The following is a 27,238-nucleotide window of genomic DNA, read 5'->3' as shown; positions in this document are numbered from 1 at the left end:
ATCTGTTAACTGGTACAGTATGTACAATCTGACTGTTAACTGGTACAGTATGTACAATCAGTTAACTGGTACAGTATGTACATACTGTACCAGTTAACAGTCAGATTGTACATACTGTACCAGTTAACAGATTGTACATACTGTACCAGTTAACAGTCAGATTGTACATACTGTACCAGTTAACAGTCAGATTGTACATACTGTACCAGTTAACTGATTGTACAATCAGTCTGTTAACTGGTACAGTATGTACAATCTGTTAACTGGTACAGTATGTACAATCAGTCTGTTAACTGGTACAGTATGTACAATCTGTTAACTGGTACAGTATGTACAATCAGTCTGTTAACTGGTACAGTATGTACAATCTGTTAACTGGTACAGTATGTACAATCAGTCTGTTAACTGGTACAGCATGTACAATCTGTCTGTCAACTGGTACAGTATGTACAATCTGTCTGTTAACTGGTACAGTATGTACAATCTGTTAACTGGTACAGTATGTACAATCTGACTGTTAACTGGTACAGTATGTACAATCTGACTGTTAACTGGTACAGTATGTACAATCTGTTAACTGGTACAGCATGTACAATCTGGTAACTGGTACAGCATGTACAATCTGACTGGTAACTGGTACAGCATGTACAATCTGACTGGTACCTGGTACAGCATGTACAATCTGTCTGTCAACTGGTACAGCATGTACAATCTGACTGATAACTGGTACAGCATGTACAATCTGTTAACTGGTACAGCATGTACAATCTGTCTGTCAACTGGTACAGAATGTACAATCTGTTAACTGGTACAGCATGTACAATCTGTCTGTTAACTGGTACAGCATGTACAATCTGACTGGTAACTGGTACAGCATGTACAATCTGACTGGTAACTGGTACAGAATGTACAATCTGTTAACTGGTACAGCATGTACAGTCTGTTAACTGGTACAGCATGTACAATCTGACTGGTAACTGGTACAGCATGTACAATCTGTTAACTGGTACAGCATGTACAATCTGACTGGTAACTGGTACAGCATGTACAATCTTAACTGGTACAGCATGTACAATCTGACTGTTAACTGGTACAGCATGTACAATCTGACTAGTAACTGGTACAGCATGTACAATCTGACTGGTAACTGGTACAGCATGTACAATCTGACTGGTAACTGGTACAGCATGTACAATCTGACTGGTAACTGGTACAGCATGTACAATCTGACTGGTAACTGGTACAGCATGTACAATCTGACTGGTAACTGGTACAGACTGTACAATCTGTTAACTGGTACAGCATGTACAATCTGTTAACTGGTACAGCATGTACAATCTGACTGTTAACTGGTACAGCATGTACAATCTGACTGGTAACTGGTACAGAATGTACAATCTGTTAACTGGTACAGCATGTACAATCTGTTAACTGGTACAGCATGTACAGTCTGTCTGGTAACTGGTACAGCATGTACAATCTGACTGGTAACTGGTACAGCATGTACAATCTGACTGGTAACTGGTACAGCATGTACAATCTGTTAACTGGTACAGCATGTACAATCTGACTGGTAACTGGTACAGCATGTACAATCTGTTAACTGGTACAGAATGTACAATCTGTTAACTGGTACAGAATGTACAATCTGTTAACTGGTACAGCATGTACAATCTGTTAACTGGTACAGCATGTACAATCTGACTGGTAACTGGTACAGCATGTACAATCTGACTGTTAACTGGTACAGCATGTACAGTCTGACTGATAACTGGTACAGCATGTACAGTCTGACTGGTAACTGGTACAGCATGTACAGTCTGACTGGTAACTGGTACAGCATGTACAATCTGTTAACTGGTACAGCATGTACAATCTGTTAACTGGTACAGCATGTACAATCTGACTGGTAACTGGTACAGCATGTACAATCTGACTGTTTCTGTTGTCCTCAACCACATGATGTAATTCAACAACTTCTGATGAAACTACTGAACCAAAGTCAAATCCGTAATATTTCAATGTGATAGAGTGTAGTAGTCTTCACAGAAAGAGTTTAACCGCCGAGTTTAAGACGACACAAAGTGCCTCTTTTTCCTCACTTTGCCTCGTCTTCTGTTGTTTGCTACGATAATAAAAAGAAATCTAAGATAATTTCAAAAAAAAATCTAAACAGAAAAATAAAACTTAATTTAATAAACTTATAAACCTCTTGACTAAATTAGTCTAAATATCATACAAAGCATTATTTCAGTCAAAACAATCATCTGCAGTGTTAAAAAACAAACAAAAAAAACAACATTTGTCTTTATCCTACACATCTGTCATCATCATCATCATCATCATCAAAACAAAAACAAACAGCAAAAAGGCAAAAACGGGCTGAAATGTTGGCCACTCCCTCCACTGCCCTCCAGAATCCAAACGTAAACATTTGATGCCATTGTGGAACACGAGAGGAATGTTCTAGAACATCAGAGGGGATCAAGGGAGAAAAAAAAAAAAAAAGTATAAATTGTTTGAGATGAGATCAGATTGCAAAATGGCCACTTGTCCATAGAGAGGAATACATTCATCTGACGAGGATCCCACCGCTGCCACCAGTACTCAGTCAGTCAAACCAGAGGGGGAAGGGCCAACTTAGAGGGGGGAGGGGCGTACAGTCAGTCAACCCAGAGGGGGTGGACCTCCAGGCAGATGGGGAGGGGCCTACAGTCAATCAACCCATAGGGGGAGGGATCTACAATAGAGGGGGAGGGGCCTACAGTAAGTCACACTACGGTGAATGCAGCTGGACAGGGACAGGCTGGCTCACGAGTTCTCCTTTAAGGAGGGGATAGGCGTTTTAGGGTTGCCTCCCTCTTCCTTGTGTAGTGCTTTACTTTCGACCAGGGCCCTATATAGGGAACAAGGTGCCATTTGGAACACGTAAAAAGTCCAACCTTTCCTCCATCCCCCTACTCCCCCCTTGAACCCTGGGTGACGTGACCCCCCCCCCCCCCCCCGAGGAACACTTTATGCCAGGTAGGTGAAGTCAGAGGTCAGGCTTGGTTGGGCAGAGCTGAGTCAGGGCACTGCCAGGTTCACTCAAAGAGCCGTTGGTAGATTGGTTGGGTGGTTGAAGATGAACCAGCGAGCTCATTGGATCCTGGGTGTTAGCATTAAGGTGCTGGTTGGCTACACGCTCCACCAGGGTCAGCAGTATTTCTGTAAACAGATGAAAACAAGAGAGAGAGAGAGTTGTTTCAGATACAGACACACATTTAACATACAGTACCAGTCAAATAGTTTTGACACCTACTCACATTCAAGAGTTTTTCTTTATTTTTTACTATTATCTACATTGTAAACTCAGCAAAAAAAAGAAACACATCCCTTTTCAGGACGCTGTCTTTCAAAGATAATTAGTAAAAATCCAAAATAACTTCAAAGATCTTCATTGTAAAGGGTTTAAACATGGTCGCCCAACAATTAATGAACATGTACCTGTGGAAGGGCAGTTAAGACACTAACAGCTTACAGACGGTAGGCAATTAAGGTCACAGTTATGAAAACTTAGGACACTAAAGAGGCCTTTCTACCGACTCTATTAAACACCAAAAGAAAGATGCCCAGGGTCCCTGCTTATCTGCGTGAACGTGCCTTTGGCATGCTGCAAGGAGGCATAAGGACTGCAACGTCCGTACTGTGAGACGCCTAAGACAGCGCTACAGGGAGACAAGACGGACAGCTGATCGTCCTCGCAGTGGCATACCACGTGTAACAACACCTGCACAGGATCGGTACATCCGAACATCACACCTGCGGGACAGGTACAGGATGGCAACAACAACTGCCCGAGTTACACCAGGAACGCACAATCCCTCCATCAGTGCTCAGACTGTCCGCAATAGGATGAGAGAAAGTGGACTGAAGGCTTGTAGGCCTGTTGTAAGGCAGGTCCTCACCAGACGTCACGGGCAACAACGTCGCCTATGGGCACAAACCCACCGTCGCTGGACCAGACAGGACTGGCAAAAAGTGCTCTTCACTGACCAGTCGCGGTTTTGTCTCACCAGGGGGTGATGGTCAGATTCGCGCTTATCGTCGAAGGAATGAGTGTTACACCGAGGCCTGTACTCTGGAGCGGGATTTATTTGGAGGTGGAGGGTCCGCCATGGTCTGGGGCGATGTGTCACAGCATCATCGGGCTGAGCTTCTTGTCATTGCAGGCAATCTCAACACTGCGTTACAGTGAAGACAACCTCCTCCCTCATGTGGTGCCTTTCCAGCAGGCTCATCCTGACATGACCCTCCATAATGTAGTGCCTTTCCAGCAGGCTCATCCTGACATGACCCTCCATAATGTAGTGCCTTTCCAGCAGGCTCATCCTGACATGACCCTCCAGCATGTGGTGCCTTTCCAACAGGCTCATCCTGACATGACCCTCCCTCATGTGGTGCCTTTCCAGCAGGCTCATCCCGACATGACCCTCCCTCATGTGGTGCCTTTCCAGCAGGCTCATCCTGACATTACACTCCCCCAGAAATGTCTGGGAACTTGCAGGTGCCTTGGTGGAAGAGTGGGGTAACATCTCACAGCAAGAACTGGCAAATATGGTGTAGTCCAAGAGGAGGAGATGTACTGCAGTACTTAATGCAGCTGGTGGCCACACCAGCTACTGACTGTTACTTTTGATTTGCAACCCCCTTTGTTCAGGGACACATTTTTTCCATTTCTGTTAGTCACATGTCTGTGGAACTTGTTCAGTTTATGTCTCAGTTGTTGAATCTTGTTATGTTCATTCAAATATTTACACATGTTAAGTTTGCTGAAAATAAACGCAGTTGACATTGAGAGGACGCTTCTTGTTTTTGCTGAGATTAGAATAATAGTGAAGACATTAAAACTATGGAATAACACATATGGAATCATGTAGTAACCAAAAAAGTGCTAAACAAATATACTTGACATTTATATTATATATTGCTTATTAGTTTACTCCAATTGGGGGAGGGGTGGCAGGGTTTGCGGGGGAATAATACAGGAAAACATATTCATTACACCATCACCTCCATTACACCATCACCTCCATTACACCATCACCTCCATTAAACCATCACCTCCATTACACCATCACCTCCATTACACCATCACCCCCATTACATCATCACCTCCATTACACCATCACCTCCATTACACCATCACCTCCATTAAACCATCACCTCCATTAAACCATCACCTCCATTACATCATCACCTCCATTACATCATCACCTCCATTACACCACCACCTCCATTACACCACCACCTCCATTACACCATCACCTCCATTACACCATCACATCATCACCCCCATTACATCATCACCTCCATTACACCATCACCCCCATTACACCATCACCTCCATTACACCATCACCTCCATTACACCATCACCTCCATTACATCATCACCTCCATTGCACCATCACCCCCATTATACCATCACCTCCATTACACCATCACCTCCATTACACCATCACCTCCATTACACCATCACCTCCATCACACCATCACCTCCATTACACCATCACCTCCATTACAGCAGGAGGATCAAACCGAAGCAGAGCAGGGACATGTTCCTTAATGTAATCAGAGAAGGGTAATCCAAGGGATTTAAATCAGTTTAAAAAATAAAAATTGACAGAGAGGAATCCACATTCACAAAAATAAATATATATATATCATATGAAATAACATCAGGATCACTATAGGTCTCATTTCCAACAAGACATTGAGATTGAATAGTTGTAGATTGATTATCATTATTCAACAGTTGATTGACGATTTTCTTTTTTTTGGGGGGAGGGGGGGATTCCCGAAGTAGGAGAGTAAAATTTGTTCTTATACTTTTTGTGATTTGTGAGAAACTTTATATTCAACTAGTTTGAGACCAGATGTGAGCAGACTCCACTTCGGTCTGATTATAAAACATTTTCCCATGAAATATCATAATTATTCAAAGAATTTGTAAAGATATTATCAATAAGGATGTCAGGTGAACTGGTTACTCTTGCGGCAGGGTAGCTTAGTGGTTAGAGCGTTGGACTAGTAACCAGAAGGTTGCAAGTTCAAACCCCCGAGCTGACAAGGTACAAATCTGTCGTTCTGCCCCTGAACAGGCAGTTAACCCACTGTTCCCAGGCCGTCATTGAAAATAAGAATAAAAAAAAATAAAAAAAAGTTGGAGCATAAACAAAAACACAATGTCAGATGGGGGTAAATCCCAGCCGTCTCTCCAGAGATACTACAGTAGCATCCAGGGTAAACCCCAGCCGTCTCTCCAGAGATACTACAGTAGCATCCAGGGTAAATCCCAGCCGTCTCTCCAGAGATACTACAGTAACATCCAGGGTAAACCCCAGCCATCTACCCAGAGAGACTACAGTAACATCCAGGGTAAACCCCAGCCATCTCTCCAGAGATACTACAGTAACATCCAGGGTTAACCCCAGCCATCTACCCAGAGATACTACAGTAGCATCCAGGGTAAACCCCAGCCATCTACCCAGAGATACTGTTATACTACAGTAGCATCCAGGCTAAACCCCAGCCATCTACCCAGAGATACTACAGTAACATCCAGGGTTAACCCCAGCCATCTACCCAGAGATACTACAGTAACATCCAGGGTAAACCCCAGCCATCTACCCAGAGATACTACAGTAACATCCAGGGTAAACCCCAGCCATCTACCCAGAGAGACTACAGTAACATCCAGGGTAAACCCCAGCCATCTCTCCAGAGATACTACAGTAACATCCAGGGTTAACCCCAGCCATCTACCCAGAGATACTACAGTAGCATCCAGGGTAAACCCCAGCCATCTACCCAGAGATACTGTTATACTACAGTAGCATCCAGGCTAAACCCCAGCCATCTACCCAGAGATACTACAGTAGCATCCAGGGTAAACCCCAGCCATCTCTCCAGAGATACTACAGTAACATCCAGGGTAAACCCCAGCCATCTACCCAGAGATACTACAGTAACATCCAGGGTAAACCCCAGCCATCTACCCAGAGAGACTACAGTAACATCCAGGGTAAACCCTAGCCATCTACCCAGAGATACTACAGTAACATCCAGGGTAAACCCCAGCCATCTCTCCAGAGATACTACAGTAACATCCAGGGTAAACCCCAGCCATCTACCCAGAGAGACTGTTATACTACAGTAGCATCCAGGCTAAACCCCAGCCATCTACCCAGAGATACTACAGTAGCATCCAGGGTAAACACCAGCTATCTACCCAGAGATATTACAGTAGCATCCAGGGTAAACCCCAGCCATCTACCCAGAGAGACTGTTATACTACAGTAACATCCAGGGTAAACCACAGCCATCTACCCAGAGATACTACAGTAACATCCAGGGTAAACCCCAGCCATCTCTCCAGAGATACTACAGTAACATCCAGGGTAAACCCCAGCCATCTCTCCAGAGATACTACAGTAACATCCAGGGTAAACCCCAGCCATCTACCCAGAGATACTACAGTAACATCCAGGGTAAACCCCAGCCATCTCTCCAGAGATACTACAGTAACATCCAGGGTAAACCCCAGCCATCTCTCCAGAGATACTGTTATACTACAGTAGCATCCAGGGTAAACCCCAGCCATCTACCCAGAGATACTACAGTAGCATCCAGGGTAAACCCCAGCCATCTACCCAGAGATACTGTTATACTACAGTAACATCCAGGGTAAACCCCAGCCATCTACCCAGAGATACTGTTATACTACAGTAGCATCCAGGGTAAACCCCAGCCATCTACCCAGAGATACTACAGTAGCATCCAGGGTAAACCCCAGCCATCTACCCAGAGATACTACAGTAACATCCAGGGTAAACCCCAGCCATCTACCCAGAGATACTACAGTAACATCCAGGGTAAACCCCAGCCATCTACCCAGAGAGACTGTTATACTACAGTAGCATCCAGGCTAAACCCCAGCCATCTACCCAGAGATACTACAGTAGCATCCAGGGTAAACCCCAGCTATCTACCCAGAGATACTACCGTAGCATCCAGGGTAAACCCCAGCCATCTACCCAGAGATACTACAGTAGCATCCAGGGTAAACCCCAGCCATCTCTCCAGAGATACTACAGTAACATCCAGGGTAAACCCCAGCCATCTACCCAGAGATACTACAGTAACATCCAGGGTAAACCCCAGCCATCTACCCAGAGATACTGTTATACTACAGTAGCATACAGGGTAAACCCCAGCCATCTACCCAGAGATACTACAGTAGCATCCAGGGTAAACCCCAGCCATCTACCCAGAGATACTACAGTAACATCCAGGGTAAACCCCAGCCATCTCTCCAGAGATACTACAGTAACATCCAGGGTAAACCCCAGCCATCTACCCAGAGAGACTGTTATACTACAGTAGCATCCAGGCTAAACCCCAGCCATCTACCCAGAGATACTACAGTAGCATCCAGGGTAAACCCCAGCTATCTACCCAGAGATACTACAGTAGCATCCAGGGTAAACCCCAGCCATCTACCCAGAGAGACTGTTATACTACAGTAACATCCAGGGTAAACCCCAGCCATCTACCCAGAGATACTACAGTAACATCCAGGTTAAACCCCAGCCATCTCTCCAGAGATACTACAGTAACATCCAGGGTAAACCCCAGCCATCTACCCAGAGATACTGTTATACTACAGTAGCATCCAGGGTAAACCCCAGCCATCTACCCAGAGATACTACAGTAGCATCCAGGGTAAACCCCAGCCATCTACCCACAGATACTACAGTAGCATCCAGGGTAAACCCCAGCCATCTACCCAGAGATACTACAGTAACATCCAGGGTAAACCCCAGCCATCTACCCAGAGATACTACAGTAGCATCCAGGGTAAACCCCAGCCATCTACCCAGAGATACTACAGCAGCATCCAGGGTAAACCCCAGCCATCTACTCAGAGATACTGTTATACTACAGTAGCATCCAGGGTAAACCCCAGCCATCTACCCAGAGATACTACAGTAGCATCCAGGGTAAACCCCAGCTATCTACTCAGAGATACTACAGTAACATCCAGGGTAAACCCCAGCCATCTCTCCAGAGATACTACAGTAACATCCAGGGTAAACCCCAGCCATCTACCCAGAGATACTACAGTAGCATCCAGGGTAAACCCCAGCCATCTACCCAGAGATACTACAGTAGCATCCAGGGTAAACCCCAGCCATCTCTCCAGAGATACTACAGTAACATCCAGGGTAAACCCCAGCCATCTACTCAGAGATACTGTTATACTACAGTAGCATCCAGGGTAAACCCCAGCCATCTCTCCAGAGATACTGTTATACTACAGTAGCATCCAGGGTAAACCCCAGCCATCTACTCAGAGATAGTGTTATACTACAGTAGCATCCAGGGTAAACCCCAGCCATCTACCCAGAGATACTGTTATACTACAGTAGCATCCAGGCTAAACCCCAGCCATCTACCCAGAGATACTACAGTAGCATCCAGGGTAAACCCCAGCCATCTCTCCAGAGATACTACAGTAACATCCAGGGTAAACCCCAGCCATCTACCCAGAGATACTACAGTAACATCCAGGGTAAACCCCAGCCATCTACCCAGAGAGACTACAGTAACATCCAGGGTAAACCCTAGCCATCTACCCAGAGATACTACAGTAACATCCAGGGTAAACCCCAGCCATCTCTCCAGAGATACTACAGTAACATCCAGGGTAAACCCCAGCCATCTACCCAGAGAGACTGTTATACTACAGTAGCATCCAGGCTAAACCCCAGCCATCTACCCAGAGATACTACAGTAGCATCCAGGGTAAACACCAGCTATCTACCCAGAGATATTACAGTAGCATCCAGGGTAAACCCCAGCCATCTCCCAGAGAGACTGTTATACTACAGTAACATCCAGGGTAAACCCCAGCCATCTACCCAGAGATACTACAGTAACATCCAGGGTAAACCCCAGCCATCTCTCCAGAGATACTACAGTAACATCCAGGGTAAACCCCAGCCATCTCTCCAGAGATACTACAGTAACATCCAGGGTAAACCCCAGCCATCTACCCAGAGATACTACAGTAACATCCAGGGTAAACCCCAGCCATCTACCCAGAGATACTACAGTAACATCCAGGGTAAACCCCAGCCATCTACCCAGAGATACTACAGTAACATCCAGGGTAAACCCCAGCCATCTCTCCAGAGATACTACAGTAACATCCAGGGTAAACCCCAGCCATCTCTCCAGAGATACTGTTATACTACAGTAGCATCCAGGGTAAACCCCAGCCATCTCTCCAGAGATACTACAGTAACATCCAGGGTAATCCCCAGCCATCTCTCCAGAGATACTACAGTAACATCCAGGGTAAACCCCAGCCATCTACCCAGAGATACTACAGTAGCATCCAGGGTAAACCCCAGCCATCTCTCCAGAGATACTACAGTAACATCCAGGGTAAACCCCAGCCATCTCTCCAGAGATACTACAGTAACATCCAGGGTAAACCCCAGCCATCTACCCAGAGAGACTGTTATACTACAGTAGCATCCAGGCTAAACCCCAGCCATCTACCCAGAGATACTACAGTAGCATCCAGGGTAAACACCAGCTATCTACCCAGAGATATTACAGTAGCATCCAGGGTAAACCCCAGCCATCTCCCAGAGAGACTGTTATACTACAGTAACATCCAGGGTAAACCCCAGCCATCTACCCAGAGATACTACAGTAACATCCAGGGTAAACCCCAGCCATCTCTCCAGAGATACTACAGTAACATCCAGGGTAAACCCCAGCCATCTCTCCAGAGATACTACAGTAACATCCAGGGTAAACCCCAGCCATCTACCCAGAGATACTACAGTAACATCCAGGGTAAACCCCAGCCATCTACCCAGAGATACTACAGTAACATCCAGGGTAAACCCCAGCCATCTACCCAGAGATACTACAGTAACATCCAGGGTAAACCCCAGCCATCTCTCCAGAGATACTACAGTAACATCCAGGGTAAACCCCAGCCATCTCTCCAGAGATACTGTTATACTACAGTAGCATCCAGGGTAAACCCCAGCCATCTCTCCAGAGATACTACAGTAACATCCAGGGTAATCCCCAGCCATCTCTCCAGAGATACTACAGTAACATCCAGGGTAAACCCCAGCCATCTACCCAGAGATACTACAGTAGCATCCAGGGTAAACCCCAGCCATCTCTCCAGAGATACTACAGTAACATCCAGGGTAAACCCCAGCCATCTACCCAGAGATACTACAGTAACATCCAGGGTAAACCCCAGCCATCTACCCAGAGATACTGTTTTACTACAGTAGCATCCAGGGTAAACCCTAGCCATCTACCCAGAGATACTACAGTAGCATCCAGGGTAAACCCCAGCCATCTACCCAGAGATACTGTTATACTACAGTAACATCCAGGGTAAACCCCAGCCATCTACCCAGAGATACTGTTATACTACAGTAGCATCCAGGGTAAACCCCAGCCATCTACCCAGAGATACTACAGTAGCATCCAGGGTAAACCCCAGCCATCTACCCAGAGATACTACAGTAACATCCAGGGTAAACCCCAGCCATCTCTCCAGAGATACTACAGTAACATCCAGGGTAAACCCCAGCCATCTACCCAGAGAGACTGTTATACTACAGTAGCATCCAGGCTAAACCCCAGCCATCTACCCAGAGATACTACAGTAGCATCCAGGGTAAACCCCAGCTATCTACCCAGAGATACTACAGTAGCATCCAGGGTAAACCCCAGCCATCTACCCAGAGATACTACAGTAGCATCCAGGGTAAACCCCAGCCATCTCTCCAGAGATACTACAGTAACATCCAGGGTAAACCCCAGCCATCTACCCAGAGATACTACAGTAACATCCAGGGTAAACCCCAGCCATCTACCCAGAGATACTGTTATACTACAGTAGCATACAGGGTAAACCCCAGCCATCTACCCAGAGATACTACAGTAGCATCCAGGGTAAACCCCAGCCATCTACCCAGAGATACTACAGTAACATCCAGGGTAAACCCCAGCCATCTCTCCAGAGATACTACAGTAACATCCAGGGTAAACCCCAGCCATCTACCCAGAGAGACTGTTATACTACAGTAGCATCCAGGCTAAACCCCAGCCATCTACCCAGAGATACTACAGTAGCATCCAGGGTAAACCCCAGCTATCTACCCAGAGATACTACAGTAGCATCCAGGGTAAACCCCAGCCATCTACCCAGAGAGACTGTTATACTACAGTAACATCCAGGGTAAACCCCAGCCATCTACCCAGAGATACTACAGTAACATCCAGGTTAAACCCCAGCCATCTCTCCAGAGATACTACAGTAACATCCAGGGTAAACCCCAGCCATCTACCCAGAGATACTACAGTAACATCCAGGGTAAACCCCAGCCATCTCTCCAGAGATACTACAGTAACATCCAGGGTAAACCCCAGCCATCTCTCCAGAGATACTGTTATACTACAGTAGCATCCAGGGTAAACCCCAGCCATCTCTCCAGAGATACTACAGTAACATCCAGGGTAATCCCCAGCCATCTCTCCAGAGATACTACAGTAACATCCAGGGTAAACCCCAGCCATCTACCCAGAGATACTACAGTAGCATCCAGGGTAAACCCCAGCCATCTCTCCAGAGATACTACAGTAACATCCAGGGTAAACCCCAGCCATCTACCCAGAGATACTACAGTAACATCCAGGGTAAACCCCAGCCATCTACCCAGAGATACTACAGTAACATCCAGGGTAAACCCCAGCCATCTACCCAGAGATACTGTTATACTACAGTAGCATCCAGGGTAAACCCCAGCCATCTACCCAGAGATACTACAGTAGCATCCAGGGTAAACCCCAGCCATCTACCCACAGATACTACAGTAGCATCCAGGGTAAACCCCAGCCATCTACCCAGAGATACTACAGTAACATCCAGGGTAAACCCCAGCCATCTACCCAGAGATACTACAGTAGCATCCAGGGTAAACCCCAGCCATCTCTCCAGAGATACTACAGTAGCATCCAGGGTAAACCCCAGCCATCTACTCAGAGATACTGTTATACTACAGTAGCATCCAGGGTAAACCCCAGCCATCTACCCAGAGATACTACAGTAGCATCCAGGGTAAACCCCAGCTATCTACTCAGAGATACTACAGTAACATCCAGGGTAAACCCCAGCCATCTCTCCAGAGATACTACAGTAACATCCAGGGTAAACCCCAGCCATCTACCCAGAGATACTACAGTAGCATCCAGGGTAAACCCCAGCCATCTACCCATAGATACTACAGTAGCATCCAGGGTAAACCCCAGCCATCTACCCAGAGATACTACAGTAACATCCAGGGTAAACCCCAGCCATCTACTCAGAGATACTGTTATACTACAGTAGCATCCAGGGTAAACCCCAGCCATCTCTCCAGAGATACTGTTATACTACAGTAGCATCCAGGGTAAACCCCAGCCATCTACCCAGAGATACTACAGTAACATCCAGGGTAAACCCCAGCCATCTACTCAGAGATAGTGTTATACTACAGTAGCATCCAGGGTAAACCCCAGCCATCTACCCAGAGATACTACAGTAGCATCCAGGGTAAACCCCAGCCATCTCTCCAGAGATACTGTTATACTACAGTAGCATCCAGGGTAAACCCCAGCCATCTCTGCAGAGATACTACAGTAACATCCAGGGTAAACCCCAGCCATCTATCCAGAGATATTACAGTAGCATCCAGGGTAAACCCCAGCCATCTACCCAGAGATACTACAGTAACATCCAGGGTAAAGCCCAGCCATCTACCCAGAGAGACTGTTATAGTACAGTAGCATCCAGGGTAAACCCCAGCCATCTACCCAGAGATACTGTTATACTACAGTAGCATCCAGGGTAAACCCCAGCCATCTCTCCAGAGATACTACAGTAGCATCCAGGGTAAACCCCATCCATCTACCCAGAGATACTACAGTAGCATCCAGGGTAAACCCCAGCCATCTCTCCAGAGATACTACAGTAGCATCCAGGGTAAACCCCAGCCATCTACCCAGAGATACTACAGTAACATCCAGGGTAAACCCCAGCCATCTACCCAGAGATACTACAGTAACATCCAGGGTAAACCCCAGCCATCTACCCAGAGATACTACAGTAACATCCAGGGTAAACCCCAGCCATCTATCCAGAGAGACTGTTATGCACCAGGGTAGCATAGTGGTTAGAGCGGCAGGGTAGCCTAGTGGTTAGAGCGGCAGGGTAGCCTAGTGGTTAGAGCGGCAGGGTAGCCTAGTGGTTAGAGCGGCAGGGTAGCCTAGTGGTTAGAGCGGCAGGGTAGCCTAGTGGTTAGAGCGGCAGGGTAGCCTAGTGGTTAGAGTGGAGGGGCGGCAGGGTAGCCTAGTGGTTAGAGCGGCAGGGTAGCCTAGTGGTTAGAGTGGAGGGGCGGCAGGGTAGCCTAGTGGTTAGAGCGTTGGACTAGAAACCGGAAGGTTTCTTACGGAGGTCCTAGGTCCTACTGCTTGTACACATTTCTGTGCTCATCAAAACAGCACACGCCGGACTTATGTCAGGGGAAACGGTTATGTCAGTAGTCTAGTGTGAGGGGTTATGACAGTAGTCTAGGGGTTATGACAGTAGTCTAGTGTGAGGGGTTATGTCAGTAGTCTAGTGTGAGGGGTTATGTCAGTAGTCTAGTGTGAGGGGTTATGTCAGTAGTCTAGTGTGAGGGGTTATGTCAGTAGTCTAGTGTGAGGGGTTATGTCAGTAGTCTAGTGTGAGGGGTTATGTCAGTAGTCTAGTGTGAGGGGTTATGTCAGTAGTCTAGTGTGAGGGGTCATGTCAGTAGTCTAGTGTGAGGGGTCATGTCAGTAGTCTAGTGTGAGGGGTCATGTCAGTAGTCTAGTGTGAGGGGTTATGTCAGTAGTCTAGTGTGAGGGGTTACAACAGTAGTCTAGTGTGAGGGGTTATGTCAGTAGTCTAGGGGTTATGACAGTAGTCTAGTGTGAGGGGTTATGACAGTAGTCTAGTGGGAGGGGTTATGTCAGTAGTCTAGGGGTTATGACAGTAGTCTAGTGTGAGGGGTTATGACAGTAGTCTAGTGTGAGTCATTACAACAGTAGTCTAGTGTGAGGGGTTATGTCAGTAGTCTAGGGGTTATGACAGTAGTCTAGTGTGAGGGGTTATGACAGTAGTCTAGGGGTTATGACAGTAGTCTAGTGTGAGGGGTTATGTCAGTAGTCTAGGGGTTATGTCAGTAGTCTAGTGTGAGGGGTTATGTCAGTAGTCTAGGGGTTATGTCAGTAGTCTAGTGTGAGGGGTTATGTCAGTAGTCTAGTGTGAGGGGTTATATCAGTAGTCTAGTGTGAGGGGTTATATCAGTAGTCTAGTGTGAGGGGTTATGTCAGTAGTCTAGTGTGAGGGGTTATATCAGTAGTCTAGTGTGAGGGGTTATGTCAGTAGTCTAGGGGTTATAACAGTAGTCTAGTGTGAGGGGTTATGTCAGTAGTCTAGGGGTTATGACAGTAGTCTAGGGGTTATGTCAGTAGTCTAGGGGTTATGACAGTAGTCTAGTGTGAGGGGTTATGTCAGTAGTCTAGTGTGAGGGGTTATGTCAGTAGTCTAGTGTGAGGGTTATGTCAGTAGTCTAGTGTGAGGGGTTATGTCAGTAGTCTAGTGTGAGGGGTTATGTCAGTAGTCTAGTGTGAGGGGTTATGTCAGTAGTCTAGGGGTTATGACCGTAGTCTAGTGTGAGGGGTTATAACAGTAGTCTAGTGTGAGGGGTTATGTCAGTAGTCTAGTGTGAGGGGTTATGTCAGTAGTCTAGTGTGAGGGGTTATATCAGTAGTCTAGTGTGAGGGGTTATAACAGTAGTCTAGTGTGAGGGGTTATATCAGTAGTCTAGTGTGAGGGGTTATGTCAGTAGTCTAGGGGTTATGTCAGTAGTCTAGTGTGAGGGGTTATGTCAGTAGTCTAGTGTGAGGGGTTATATCAGTAGTCTAGTGTGAGGGGTTATATCAGTAGTCTAGTGTGAGGGGTTATATCAGTAGTCTAGTGTGAGGGGTTATGTCAGTAGTCTAGTGTGAGGGGTTATAACAGTAGTCTAGTGTGAGGGGTTATGTCAGTAGTCTAGTGTGAGGGGTTATGTCAGTAGTCTAGTGTGAGGGGTTATGTCAGTAGTCTAGTGTGAGGGGTTACAACAGTAGTCTAGTGTGAGGGGTTATGTCAGTAGTCTAGTGGGAGGGGTTATGTCAGTAGTCTAGGGGTTATGACAGTAGTCTAGTGTGAGGGGTTATGACAGTAGTCTAGTGGGAGGGGTTATGTCAGTAGTCTAGGGGTTATGACAGTAGTCTAGTGTGAGGGGTTATGACAGTAGTCTAGTGTGAGTCATTACAACAGTAGTCTAGTGTGAGGGGTTATGTCAGTAGTCTAGGGGTTATGACAGTAGTCTAGTGTGAGGGGTTATGACAGTAGTCTAGGGGTTATGACAGTAGTCTAGTGTGAGGGGTTATGTCAGTATTCTAGGGGTTATGTCAGTAGTCTAGTGTGAGGGGTTATGTCAGTAGTCTAGTGTGAGGGGTTATGTCAGTAGTCTAGTGTGAGGGGTTATGTCAGTAGTCTAGTGTGAGGGGTTATGTCAGTAGTCTAGTGTGAGGGGTTATGTCAGTAGTCTAGTGTGAGGGGTTATATCAGTAGTCTAGTGTGAGGGGTTATGTCAGTAGTCTAGTGTGAGGGGTTATATCAGTAGTCTAGTGTGAGGGGTTATGTCAGTAGTCTAGGGGTTATAGCAGTAGTCTAGTGTGAGGGGTTATGTCAGTAGTCTAGGGGTTATAGCAGTAGTCTAGTGTGAGGGGTTATGTCAGTAGTCTAGGGGTTATGACAGTAGTCTAGTGTGAGGGGTTATGTCAGTAGTCTAGTGTGAGGGGTTATGACAGTAGTCTAGTGTGAGGGGTTATGTCAGTAGTCTAGTGTGAGGGGTTATGTCAGTAGTCTAGTGTGAGGGGTTATGTCAGTAGTCTAGTGTGAGGGGTTATGTCAATAGTCTAGGGGTTATGTCAGTAGTCTAGTGTGAGGGGTTATGTCAGTAGTCTAGGGGTTATAGCAGTAGTCTAGTGTGAGGGGTTATGTCAGTAGTCTAGGGGTTATAGCAGTAGTCTAGTGTGAGGGGTTATGTCAGTAGTCTAGTGTGAGGGGTTATGTCAGTAGTCTAGTGTGAGGGGTTATGTCAGTAGTCTAGTGGGAGGGGTTATGTCAGTAGTCTAGTGTGAGGGGTTATGACAGTAGTCTAGTGTGAGGGGTTATGACAGTAGTCTAGTGTGAGGGGTGTCAGTAGTCTAGTGTGAGGGGTTATGTCAGTAGTCTAGTGTGAGGGGTTATGTCAGTAGTCTAGTGTGAGGGGTTATGTCAGTAGTCTAGTGTGAGGGGTTATGACAGTAGTCTAGTGTGAGGGGTTATGACAGTAGTCTAGTGTGAGGGGTTATGACAGTAGTCTAGTGTGAGTGGTTATGTCAGTAGTCTAGTGTGAGGGGTTATGACAGTAGTCTAGTGTGAGGGGTTATGTCAGTAGTCTAGTGTGAGGGGTTATGTCAGTAGTCTAGTGTGAGGGGTTATGTCAGTAGTCTAGTGTGAGTGGTTATGACAGTAGTCTAGTGTGAGTGGTTATGTCAGTAGTCTAGTGTGAGGGGTTATGTCAGTAGTCTAGTGTGAGGGGTTATGTCAGTAGTCTAGTGTGAGGGGTTATATCAGTAGTCTAGTGTGAGGGGTTATGTCAGTAGTCTAGTGTGAGGGGTTATATCAGTAGTCTAGTGTGAGGGGTTATGTCAGTAGTCTAGTGTGAGGGGTTATGTCAGTAGTCTAGTGGGAGGGGTTATGTCAGTAGTCTAGTGTGAGGGGTTATGTCAGTAGTCTAGGGGTCATAACAGTAGTCTAGTGTGAGGGGTTATAACAGTAGTCTAGTGTGAGGGGTTATATCAGTAGTCATGTGTGAGGGGTTGTCAGTAGTCTAGTGTGAGGGGTTATGACCGTAGTCTAGTGTGAGGGGTTATAACAGTAGTCTAGTGTGAGGGGTTATGACAGTAGTCTAGTGTGAGGGGTTATGTCAGTAGTCTAGTGTGAGGGGTTATGTCAGTAGTCTAGTGTGAGGGGTTATGTCAGTAGTCTAGTGTGAGGGGTTATGTCAGTAGTCTAGTGGGAGGGGTTATGTCAGTAGTCTAGTGTGAGGGGGTTGTCAGTAGTCTAGTGTGAGGGGGTTGTCAGTAGTCTAGTGTGAGGGGTTATGACCGTAGTCTAGTGTGAGGGGTTATGACCGTAGTCTAGTGTGAGGGGTTATGACCGTAGTCTAGTGTGAGGGGTTATAACAGTAGTCTAGTGTGAGGGGTTATGTCAGTAGGTCTAGTGTGAGGGGTTATGTCAGTAGTCTAGGGGTTATGTCAGTAGGTCTAGGGGTTATGTCAGTAGTCTAGTGTGAGGGGTTAGACAGTAGTCTAGTGGGAGGGGTTATGTCAGTAGTCATGTGTGAGGGGTTGTCAGTAGTCTAGTGTGAGGGGTTGTCAGTAGTCTAGTGTGAGGGGTTATGACCGTAGTCTAGTGTGAGGGGTTATGACCGTAGTCTAGTGTGAGGGGTTATAACAGTAGTCTAGTGTGAGGGGTTATGTCAGTAGTCTAGGGGTTATGTCAGTAGTCTAGGGGTTATGTCAGTAGTCTAGTGTGAGGGGTTAGACAGTAGTCTAGTGTGAGGGGTTAGACAGTAGTCTAGTGGGAGGGGTTATATCAGTAGTCTAGTGTGAGGGGTTATGTCAGTAGTCTAGTGTGAGGGGTTATGTCAGTAGTCTAGTGTGAGGGGTTATGTCAGTAGTCTAGTGTGAGGGGTTATGACCGTAGTCTAGTGTGAGGGGTTATGACCGTAGTCTAGTGTGAGGGGTTATAACAGTAGTCTAGTGTGAGGGGTTATGTCAGTAGGTCTAGTGTGAGGGGTTATGTCAGTAGTCTAGGGGTTATGTCAGTAGTCTAGGGGTTATGTCAGTAGTCTAGTGTGAGGGGTTAGACAGTAGTCTAGTGGGAGGGGTTATATCAGTAGTCTAGTGTGAGGGGTTATGTCAGTAGTCTAGTGTGAGGGGTTATGTCAGTAGTCTAGTGTGAGGGGTTATGTCAGTAGTCTAGTGTGAGGGGTTATGTCAGTAGTCTAGTGTGAGGGGTTATGTCAGTAGTCTAGTGTGAGGGGTTATGTCAGTAGTCTAGTGTGAGGGGTTATGTCAGTAGTCTAGTGTGAGGGGTTATGTCAGTAGTCTAGTGTGAGGGGTTATGTCAGTAGTCTAGTGTGAGGGGTTATGACAGTAGTCTAGTGTGAGGGGTTATGTCAGTAGTCTAGTGTGAGGGGTTATGACAGTAGTCTAGTGTGAGGGGTCATGTCAGTAGTCTAGTGTGAGGGGTCATGTCAGTAGTCTAGTGTGAGGGGTCATGTCAGTAGTCTAGTGTGAGGGGTTATGACAGTAGTCTAGTGTGAGGGGTTATGTCAGTAGTCTAGTGTGAGGGGTTATGACAGTAGTCTAGTGTGAGGGGTTATGACAGTAGTCTAGTGTGAGGGGTTATGTCAGTAGTCTAGTGTGAGGGGTTATGTCAGTAGTCTAGTGTGAGGGGTTATGTCAGTAGTCTAGTGTGAGGGGTTATGACAGTAGTCTAGTGTGAGGGGTTATGTCAGTAGTCTAGTGTGAGGGGTTGTCAGTAGTCTAGTGTGAGGGGTTATGTCAGTAGTCTAGTGTGAGGGGTTATGACAGTAGTCTAGTGTGAGGGGTTATGACAGTAGTCTAGTGTGAGGGGTTATGACAGTAGTCTAGTGTGAGGGGTTATGACAGTAGTCTAGTGTGAGGGGTTGTGACAGTAGTCTAGTGTGAGGGGTTATGACAGTAGTCTAGTGTGAGGGGTTATGACAGTAGTCTAGTGTGAGGGGTTATGTCAGTAGTCTAGTGTGAGGGGTTATGACAGTAGTCTAGTGTGAGGGGTTTGACAGTAGTCTAGTGTGAGGGGTTATGACAGTAGTCTAGTGTGAGGGGTTATGTCAGTAGTCTAGTGTGAGGGGTTATGACAGTAGTCTAGTGTGAGGGGTTATGTCAGTAGTCTAGTGTGAGGGGTTATGACAGTAGTCTAGTGTGAGGGGTTATGTCAGTAGTCTAGTGTGAGGGGTTATGTCAGTAGTCTAGTGTGAGGGGTTATGTCAGTAGTCTAGTGTGAGGGGTTATGACAGTAGTCTAGTGTGAGGGGTTATGTCAGTAGTCTAGTGTGAGGGGTTATGTCAGTAGTCTAGTGTGAGGGGTCATGTCAGTAGTCTAGTGTGAGGGGTCATGTCAGTAGTCTAGTGTGAGGGGTTATGACAGTAGTCTAGTGTGAGGGGTTATGTCAGTAGTCTAGTGTGAGGGGTTATGACAGTAGTCTAGTGTGAGGGGTTATGACAGTAGTCTAGGGGTTATAGCAGTAGTCTAGTGTGAGGGGTTATGTCAGTAGTCTAGTGTGAGGGGTTATGTCAGTAGTCTAGTGTGAGGGGTTATGTCAGTAGTCTAGGGGTTATAGCAGTAGTCTAGTGTGAGGGGTTATGTCAGTAGTCTAGTGTGAGGGGTTATGTCAGTAGTCTAGTGTGAGGGGTTATGCCAGTAGTCTAGTGTGAGGGGTTATGTCAGTAGTCTAGGGGTTATGTCAGTAGTCTAGTGTGAGGGGTTATGTCAGTAGTCTAGTGTGAGGGGTTATGTCAGTAGTCTAGTGTGAGGGGTTATGACAGTAGTCTAGTGTGAGGGGTTATGACAGTAGTCTAGTGTGAGGGGTTATGACAGTAGTCTAGTGTGAGGGGTTATGTCAGTAGTCTAGTGTGAGGGGTTATGTCAGTAGTAAATAACAGAATATAGTGTGAAAACACCCTTACATAACAGATTATATAAAGAACAAACCGACAAGGGTTAGTTAGGGTTAGTTAGGGTTAGTTAGGGTTACCCCGACACACTAGAGTACAACTAATCCCCTCTAATGGTCAACGGTTTGAATAATTGACATGGTTTAAGTGCCAGTGTAATTCCGATAGTGTGGGAATAAATCAAGTGACATGTACAGCAGTAACTTCAAACGTATAGCCACTGGCTGAAGTGCTCACGAGACAAACTGCTGCTGATTGGTTAAATATTTATACTAGTTCATTAGGTTTAAAAGCAACAACATGACACACTGCCTCTTCACTAGAACGACGAGGAAAAAAGACAGAATGAGAAAAGAGAAATTAAACAACCACAACCATATTGACATCATGCAACGAATGTTGTTGTTGATGACCAGTAATGAAGTGCTGACGGTGCATATCATGAATGTTGTTCACCAGTAGTGAAATGCCGACGGTGCATGGCATGAATGTTGTTCACCAGTAGTGAAATGCCGACGGTGCATGGCATGAATGTTGTTCACCAGTAGTGAAATGATGATGGTGCATGGCATGAATGTTGTTCACCAGTAATGAAATGCTGATGGTGCATGGCATGAATGTTGTTCACCAGTAGTGAAATGCTGACGGTGCATGGCATGAATGTTGTTCACCCGTAGTGAAATGCTGACTGTGCATGGCATGAATGTTGTTCACCAGTGTGTTCTAAAGGACAGCTCTGTGTTCTAAACACAGCTCTGTGTTCTAAAGGACAGCTCTGTGTTCTAAAGGACAGCTCTGTGTTCTAAACACAGTCTGTGTTCTAAAGGACAGCTCTGTGTTCTAAACACAGCCTGTGTTCTAAAGGACAGCTCTGTGTTCTAAACACAGCCTGTGTTCTAAAGGACAGCTCTGTGTTCTAAACACAGCCTGTGTTCTAAAGGACAGCTCTGTGTTCTAAAGGACAGCTCTGTGTTCTAAAGGACAGCTCTGTGTTCTAAAGGACAGCTCTGTGTTCTAAAGGACAGCTCAGTGTTCTAAAGGACAGCTCAGTGTTCTAAAGGACAGCTCTGTGTTCTAAAGGACAGCTCTGTGTTCTAAACACAGCTCTGTGTTCTAAACACAGCCTGTGTTCTAAAGGACAGCTCTGTGTTCTAAAGGACAGCTCTGTGTTCTAAACACAGCTCTGTGGGGACTTCAAGTCCATCATTGGGTTATTTTATTTAGCAGACTGTAAAGGTCTGGCCCGAGAGTCTCTTATCTCCCTGCTAAACACACACACATACACACACGCAAACAACTGTGAAAATAAAGGAAACACCAACATCGTGTCTTTAATCGGCTTCCAGAACAGCTTCAATGCGCCTTGGCATAGATTCTATTGGAGGGATGTGACACCATTCTTCGACGAGACATTCTATAATTTAGAGTTTTGTTGATTGTGGTGGAAAACGCCGTCTCAGGATTCGCTACAGAATCTCGGAAGTTTACATACACTTAGGTTGGTTAGTCATTAAAACTCGTTTTCGAACCATTCCACACATTTCTTGTTAGCAAACTATAGTTTTGGCAAGTCGGTTAGGACATCTACTTTGTACATGACAAGTAATTTTTCCAACAATTGTTTACAGACAGATTATTTCACTTATAATTCACTGTATCACAATTCCAGTGGGTCAGAAGTTTACATACACTAAGTTGACTGTGCCTTTAAACAGCTTGGAAAATTCCAGAAAATGATGTCATGGCTTTAGAAGCTTCTTTAGAAGCTAACTGACATCATGTGAGTCAATTGGAGGTATACCTGTGGATGTATTTCAAGGCCTACCTACAAACTCAGTGCCTCTTTGCTTGACATCATGGGAAAATCAAAACAAATCAGCCAAGACCTCAGAAAAAAAAATCACAAGTCTGGTTCATCCTTGGGAGCAATTTCCAAATGCCTGAAGGTACCACGTTCATCTGTACAAACAATAGTACGCAAGTATAAACACCATGGGACCACGCAGCCGTCATACCACTCAGGGAGGAGACTCGCTCTATCTCCGAGAGATGAACGTACTTTGGTGCGAAAAGTGCAAATCAATCCCAGAACAACAGCAAAGGACCTTGTGAAGATGCTGGAGGAAACAGTTACAAAAGTATCTATATCCACAGTAAAACGAGTCCTATATCAACATAACCTGAAAGGCCACTCAGCAAGGAAGAAGTCACTGTTCCAAAACCCCCATAAAAAAGCCAGACTACGGTTTGCAACTGCACATGGGGACAAAGATCATACTTTTTGGAGAAATGTCCTCTGGTCTGATGAAACAAAAATAGAACTGTTTGCCAATAATGACCATTGTTATGTTTGGAGGAAAAGGGGGGAGGCTTGCAAGCCGAAGAACACCATCCCAAACGTGAAGCACGGGGGTGGCAGCATCATGTTGTGGGGGTGATTTGCAGTAGGAGGGACTGGGTGCACCTCACAAAATAGATGGCTTCATGAGGGATGAAAATTATGTGGATATATTGAAGCAACGTCTCAAGACATCAGTCAGGAAGTTAAAGCTTGGTCGCAAATGGGTCTTCCAAACGGACAATGACCCCAATCATACTTCCAAAGTTGTGGGAAAATGACAACAGAGTTAATGTATCGGAGTGGCCATCACAAAGCCCTGACCTCAAACCTATAGAACATTTGTGGGCAGAACTGAAAAAGCATGTGCGAGCAAGGAGGCCTACAAACCTGACTCAGTTACACCAGCTCTGTCAGGAGGAATGGGCCAAAATTAATCCAACTTATTGTGGGAAGCGTGTGGAAGGCCACCCGAAACGTTTGACCCAAGTTAAACAATTTAAAGGCAATGCTACCAAATACTAATTGAGGGTATGTAAACTTCTGACCCACCGGGAATGTGATGAAAGAAATAAAAGCTGAAATAAATCACTCTCTCTACTATTATTCTGACATTTCACATTCTTAAAATAAAGTGGTGATCCTAACTGAACTAAGACAGGGAATTTTTACTAGGATTAAATATATTTAGCTAAGGTGTTGGTAAACGTCTGAGTTCAACTGTACCTGCTTTCAATATACATCGTGTCCCTTACTTACTCAAGTGTTTCCTTTATTTTGGCAGCTACCTGCACATACACCTGCGTACTAATCTGTCTGGTCTTAAAACTAAGTGCACACTACTAATTACGATATAGCATTATCTAACGTATCAGCCCAGGTCAAGCCCCATAACTAGCTAGCAGTATTACATCATACAGCTCTCATTAGACTAAATTATTCACTAGATGAGTCGTAAAATCTCTGAAACTGGGAACACTTATCTCCCTCACTAGCTTTAAGCACCAACTGTCAGAGCAGCTCACAGATTACTGCACCTGTACATAGCCCACCTATAATTTAGCCCAAACAACTACCTCTTTCCCAACTGTATTTAATTTATTTATTTATTTTGCTCCTTTGCACCATTATTTTTATTTCTCCATTGCAAAACTACCATTCCAGTGTTTTACTTGCTATATTGTATTTACTTTGCCACCATGGCCTTTTTTGCCTTTACCTCCCTTCTCACCTCATTTGCTCACATTGTATATAGACTTGTTTATACTGTATTATTGACTGTATGTTTGTTTTACTCCATGTGTAACTCTGTGTCGTTGTATCTGTCGAACTGCTTTGCTTTATCTTGGCCAGGTCGCAATTGTAAATGAGAACTTGTTCTCAACTTGCCTACCTGGTTAAATAAAGGTAAAAATAAAGTAGGGAGAAGGGGCCCAACGAAGTGTTTGCACCCAATATGCAGACACTGGGGTGAGGTAAAGAAATACAAAGCTTTTATCCCATACGGGGATCCGATACGACGGTTAACTGCTACAGAACCCCTACGGGCTTCATTCTGTGTGTGTTTCAGAGTGCTTCTGGGAAAGTCGTGAGTTGGACTTGTTCTGTAGCGCCACTGATTTACAACCAGCTAATAAGACCGAGGTTTATCACCACTATGAAATAACACAGTGGTCTGCTCGGGGGGTCACGGAGATGACCCGACCACTAACACACTGGTCTGCTCGGGGGTCACGGAGATGACCTGACCCCTCATTAGACCCCTAACACAGTGGTCTGCTCAGGGGGTCACGGAGATGACCTGACCCCTCATTAGACCCCTAACACAGTGGTCTGCTCGGGGGTCATGGAGATGACCTGACCCCTAACACAGTGGTCTGCTCAGGGGTCATGGAGATGACCTGACCCCTCATTAGACCCCTAACACAGTGGTCTGCTCAGGGGTCACGGAGATGACCTGACCCCTAACACAGTGGTCTGCTTGGGGGTCACGGAGATGACCTGACCCCTCATTAGACCCCTAACACAGTGGCCTGCTCTGGGGTCATGGAGATGACCTAACCCCTAACACAGTGGTCTGCTCGGGGGTCAGGGAGATGACCTGACCCCTAACACAGTGGTCTGCTCTGGGGTCATGGAGATGACCTGACCCCTAACACAGTGGTCTGCTCAGAGGTCATGGAGATGACCTGACCCCTCATTAGACACATTATACTGTCTATATGAGAATATATATACAGATATCACTACTGTAGAGTCCTATAGGAGATACAAACCATATGTTCAGTACCAGTCAAAAGTTTGGACACAGTTACTCATTCAAGGTTCTTTTTTTTCGTCTTCTTTTTACTATGTTCTACATTGTAGAATAATAGTGAAGATATCAAAACTATGAAATAACACATATGGAATCATGTATTAACCGAAACATTGATAAACAAAATCAAAGTATATTTTCTATTTTAGATTATTCAAAGTAGCCACCCTTTGTCTTGATGACCAGCTTTGAACATCTAGTACTCGGTCAGACTCCTGTTTCGCCTCCAGAACGGCCTGAATTATTCGGGACATTCAACAAGTTGTCGGAAAAACGTTCCACAGGGATGTTGGTCCATGCTGACGGAAAGGCATCCCACATTTACTGCCGATTGGACGGCGATACATCATGCTGCTAACAGCCCGTTCCTTATCATCTCATTATGCTCTATAGGGTTGAAGTCTGGGGACTGACCAGGACACACAGTTTCTGCTGATTGGACGGCGATACACCATGCTGCTAACAGCCCGTTCCTTATCATCTCATTATGCTCTATAGGGTTGAAGTCTGGGGACTGACCAGGACACACAGTTTCTGCTGATTGGACGGCGATACACCATGCTGCTAACAGCCCGTTCCTTATCATCTCATTATGCTCTATAGGGTTGAAGTCTGGGGACTGACCAGGACACACAGTTTCTGCTGATTGGACGGCGATACACCATGCTGCTAACAGCCCGTTCCTTATCATCTCATTATGCTCTATAGGGTTGAAGTCTGGGACTGACCAGGACACACAGTTTCTGCTGATTGGACGGCGATACACCATGCTGCTAACAGCCCGTTCCTTATCATCTCATTATGCTCTATAGGGTTGAAGTCTGGGGACTGACCAGGACACACAGTTTCTGCTGATTGGACGGCGATACACCATGCTGCTAACAGCCCGTTCCTTATCATCTCATTATGCTCTATAGGGTTGAAGTCTGGGGACTGACCAGGACACTCAGGTAAACTGAACTCGCTGTCATGTTCCAGGTGATGTTTTTTCCTTTTCCTCAATTATCCAGTGTTGGTGATCGCGTTCCGATTGGAGCAGCTTCTTCTTGTTTTTAGCTGATAGGATTGGTCGTCTGCTGCAATAGCCAATCAGTGACCAGCACCGACGAGTTGTGCGTTCCCCGAGACGTCGTTCTGCACACCACTGTTATTTATCTGTCTGTGACCCCTCTGTTTGCTTGCACGATTCTTGCCATTCTCCTTCGACCTTAAGACAATGTCGTGTGTGAAAATTCCAGGAGGCTGTTTCTGAGATACTGGAACCGGCACGCGCCTGGCACCGACGATCGTACCGCAAGTCTCTTAGGTCACTTGTTTACTCCATACTAACGTTCAGTCGAACAGTAACTTAATGTCTCGATGCCTGTCTGCCTGCTTTATATAACAAAGTCACGTGACCCACTGTCTGTAGGAGCGATCCATTTTAGTAAACAGGGGGTGGTGTACCTAATAAACTGTCTGGTAAGTGTACGTCTATGTAATTGACCCGTTCCTCGTCCCAGGTTCAGACTTCAGAGGCCATTCATGTGCATACAAACACTATGTAAACGTAAGCATGCTTATGTTTCTCATATAGATCATGTATGTATTTATGTCTAGTGTGTGACGTACAG

At 45.8% G+C, this 27,238-nt stretch overlaps 1 protein-coding gene across 1 annotated transcript in view; it reads right to left on the bottom strand.

Moving 5' to 3' along the window:
- Window positions 1-3,009: 3,009 nt before the first annotated feature.
- LOC115131012 (nuclear receptor coactivator 2-like) overlaps window positions 3,010-27,238 on the bottom strand; it is a 221,303-nt gene continuing 197,074 nt past the window's right edge. The window contains exon 23 of the mRNA XM_065019247.1: window positions 3,010-3,207. Coding sequence (XP_064875319.1) covers window positions 3,196-3,207 — 12 coding nt within the window. The 3' untranslated portion in view covers window positions 3,010-3,195. The remainder of the gene's footprint in view (window positions 3,208-27,238) is intronic.

Source organism: Oncorhynchus nerka, linkage group LG6 (assembly GCF_034236695.1).
Source record: "Oncorhynchus nerka isolate Pitt River linkage group LG6, Oner_Uvic_2.0, whole genome shotgun sequence".
Lineage (NCBI taxonomy): Eukaryota > Metazoa > Chordata > Actinopteri > Salmoniformes > Salmonidae > Oncorhynchus > Oncorhynchus nerka.
Note: the sequence above shows the minus strand (reverse complement) of the source record. Positions and strands in the feature narration are given on the sequence as shown.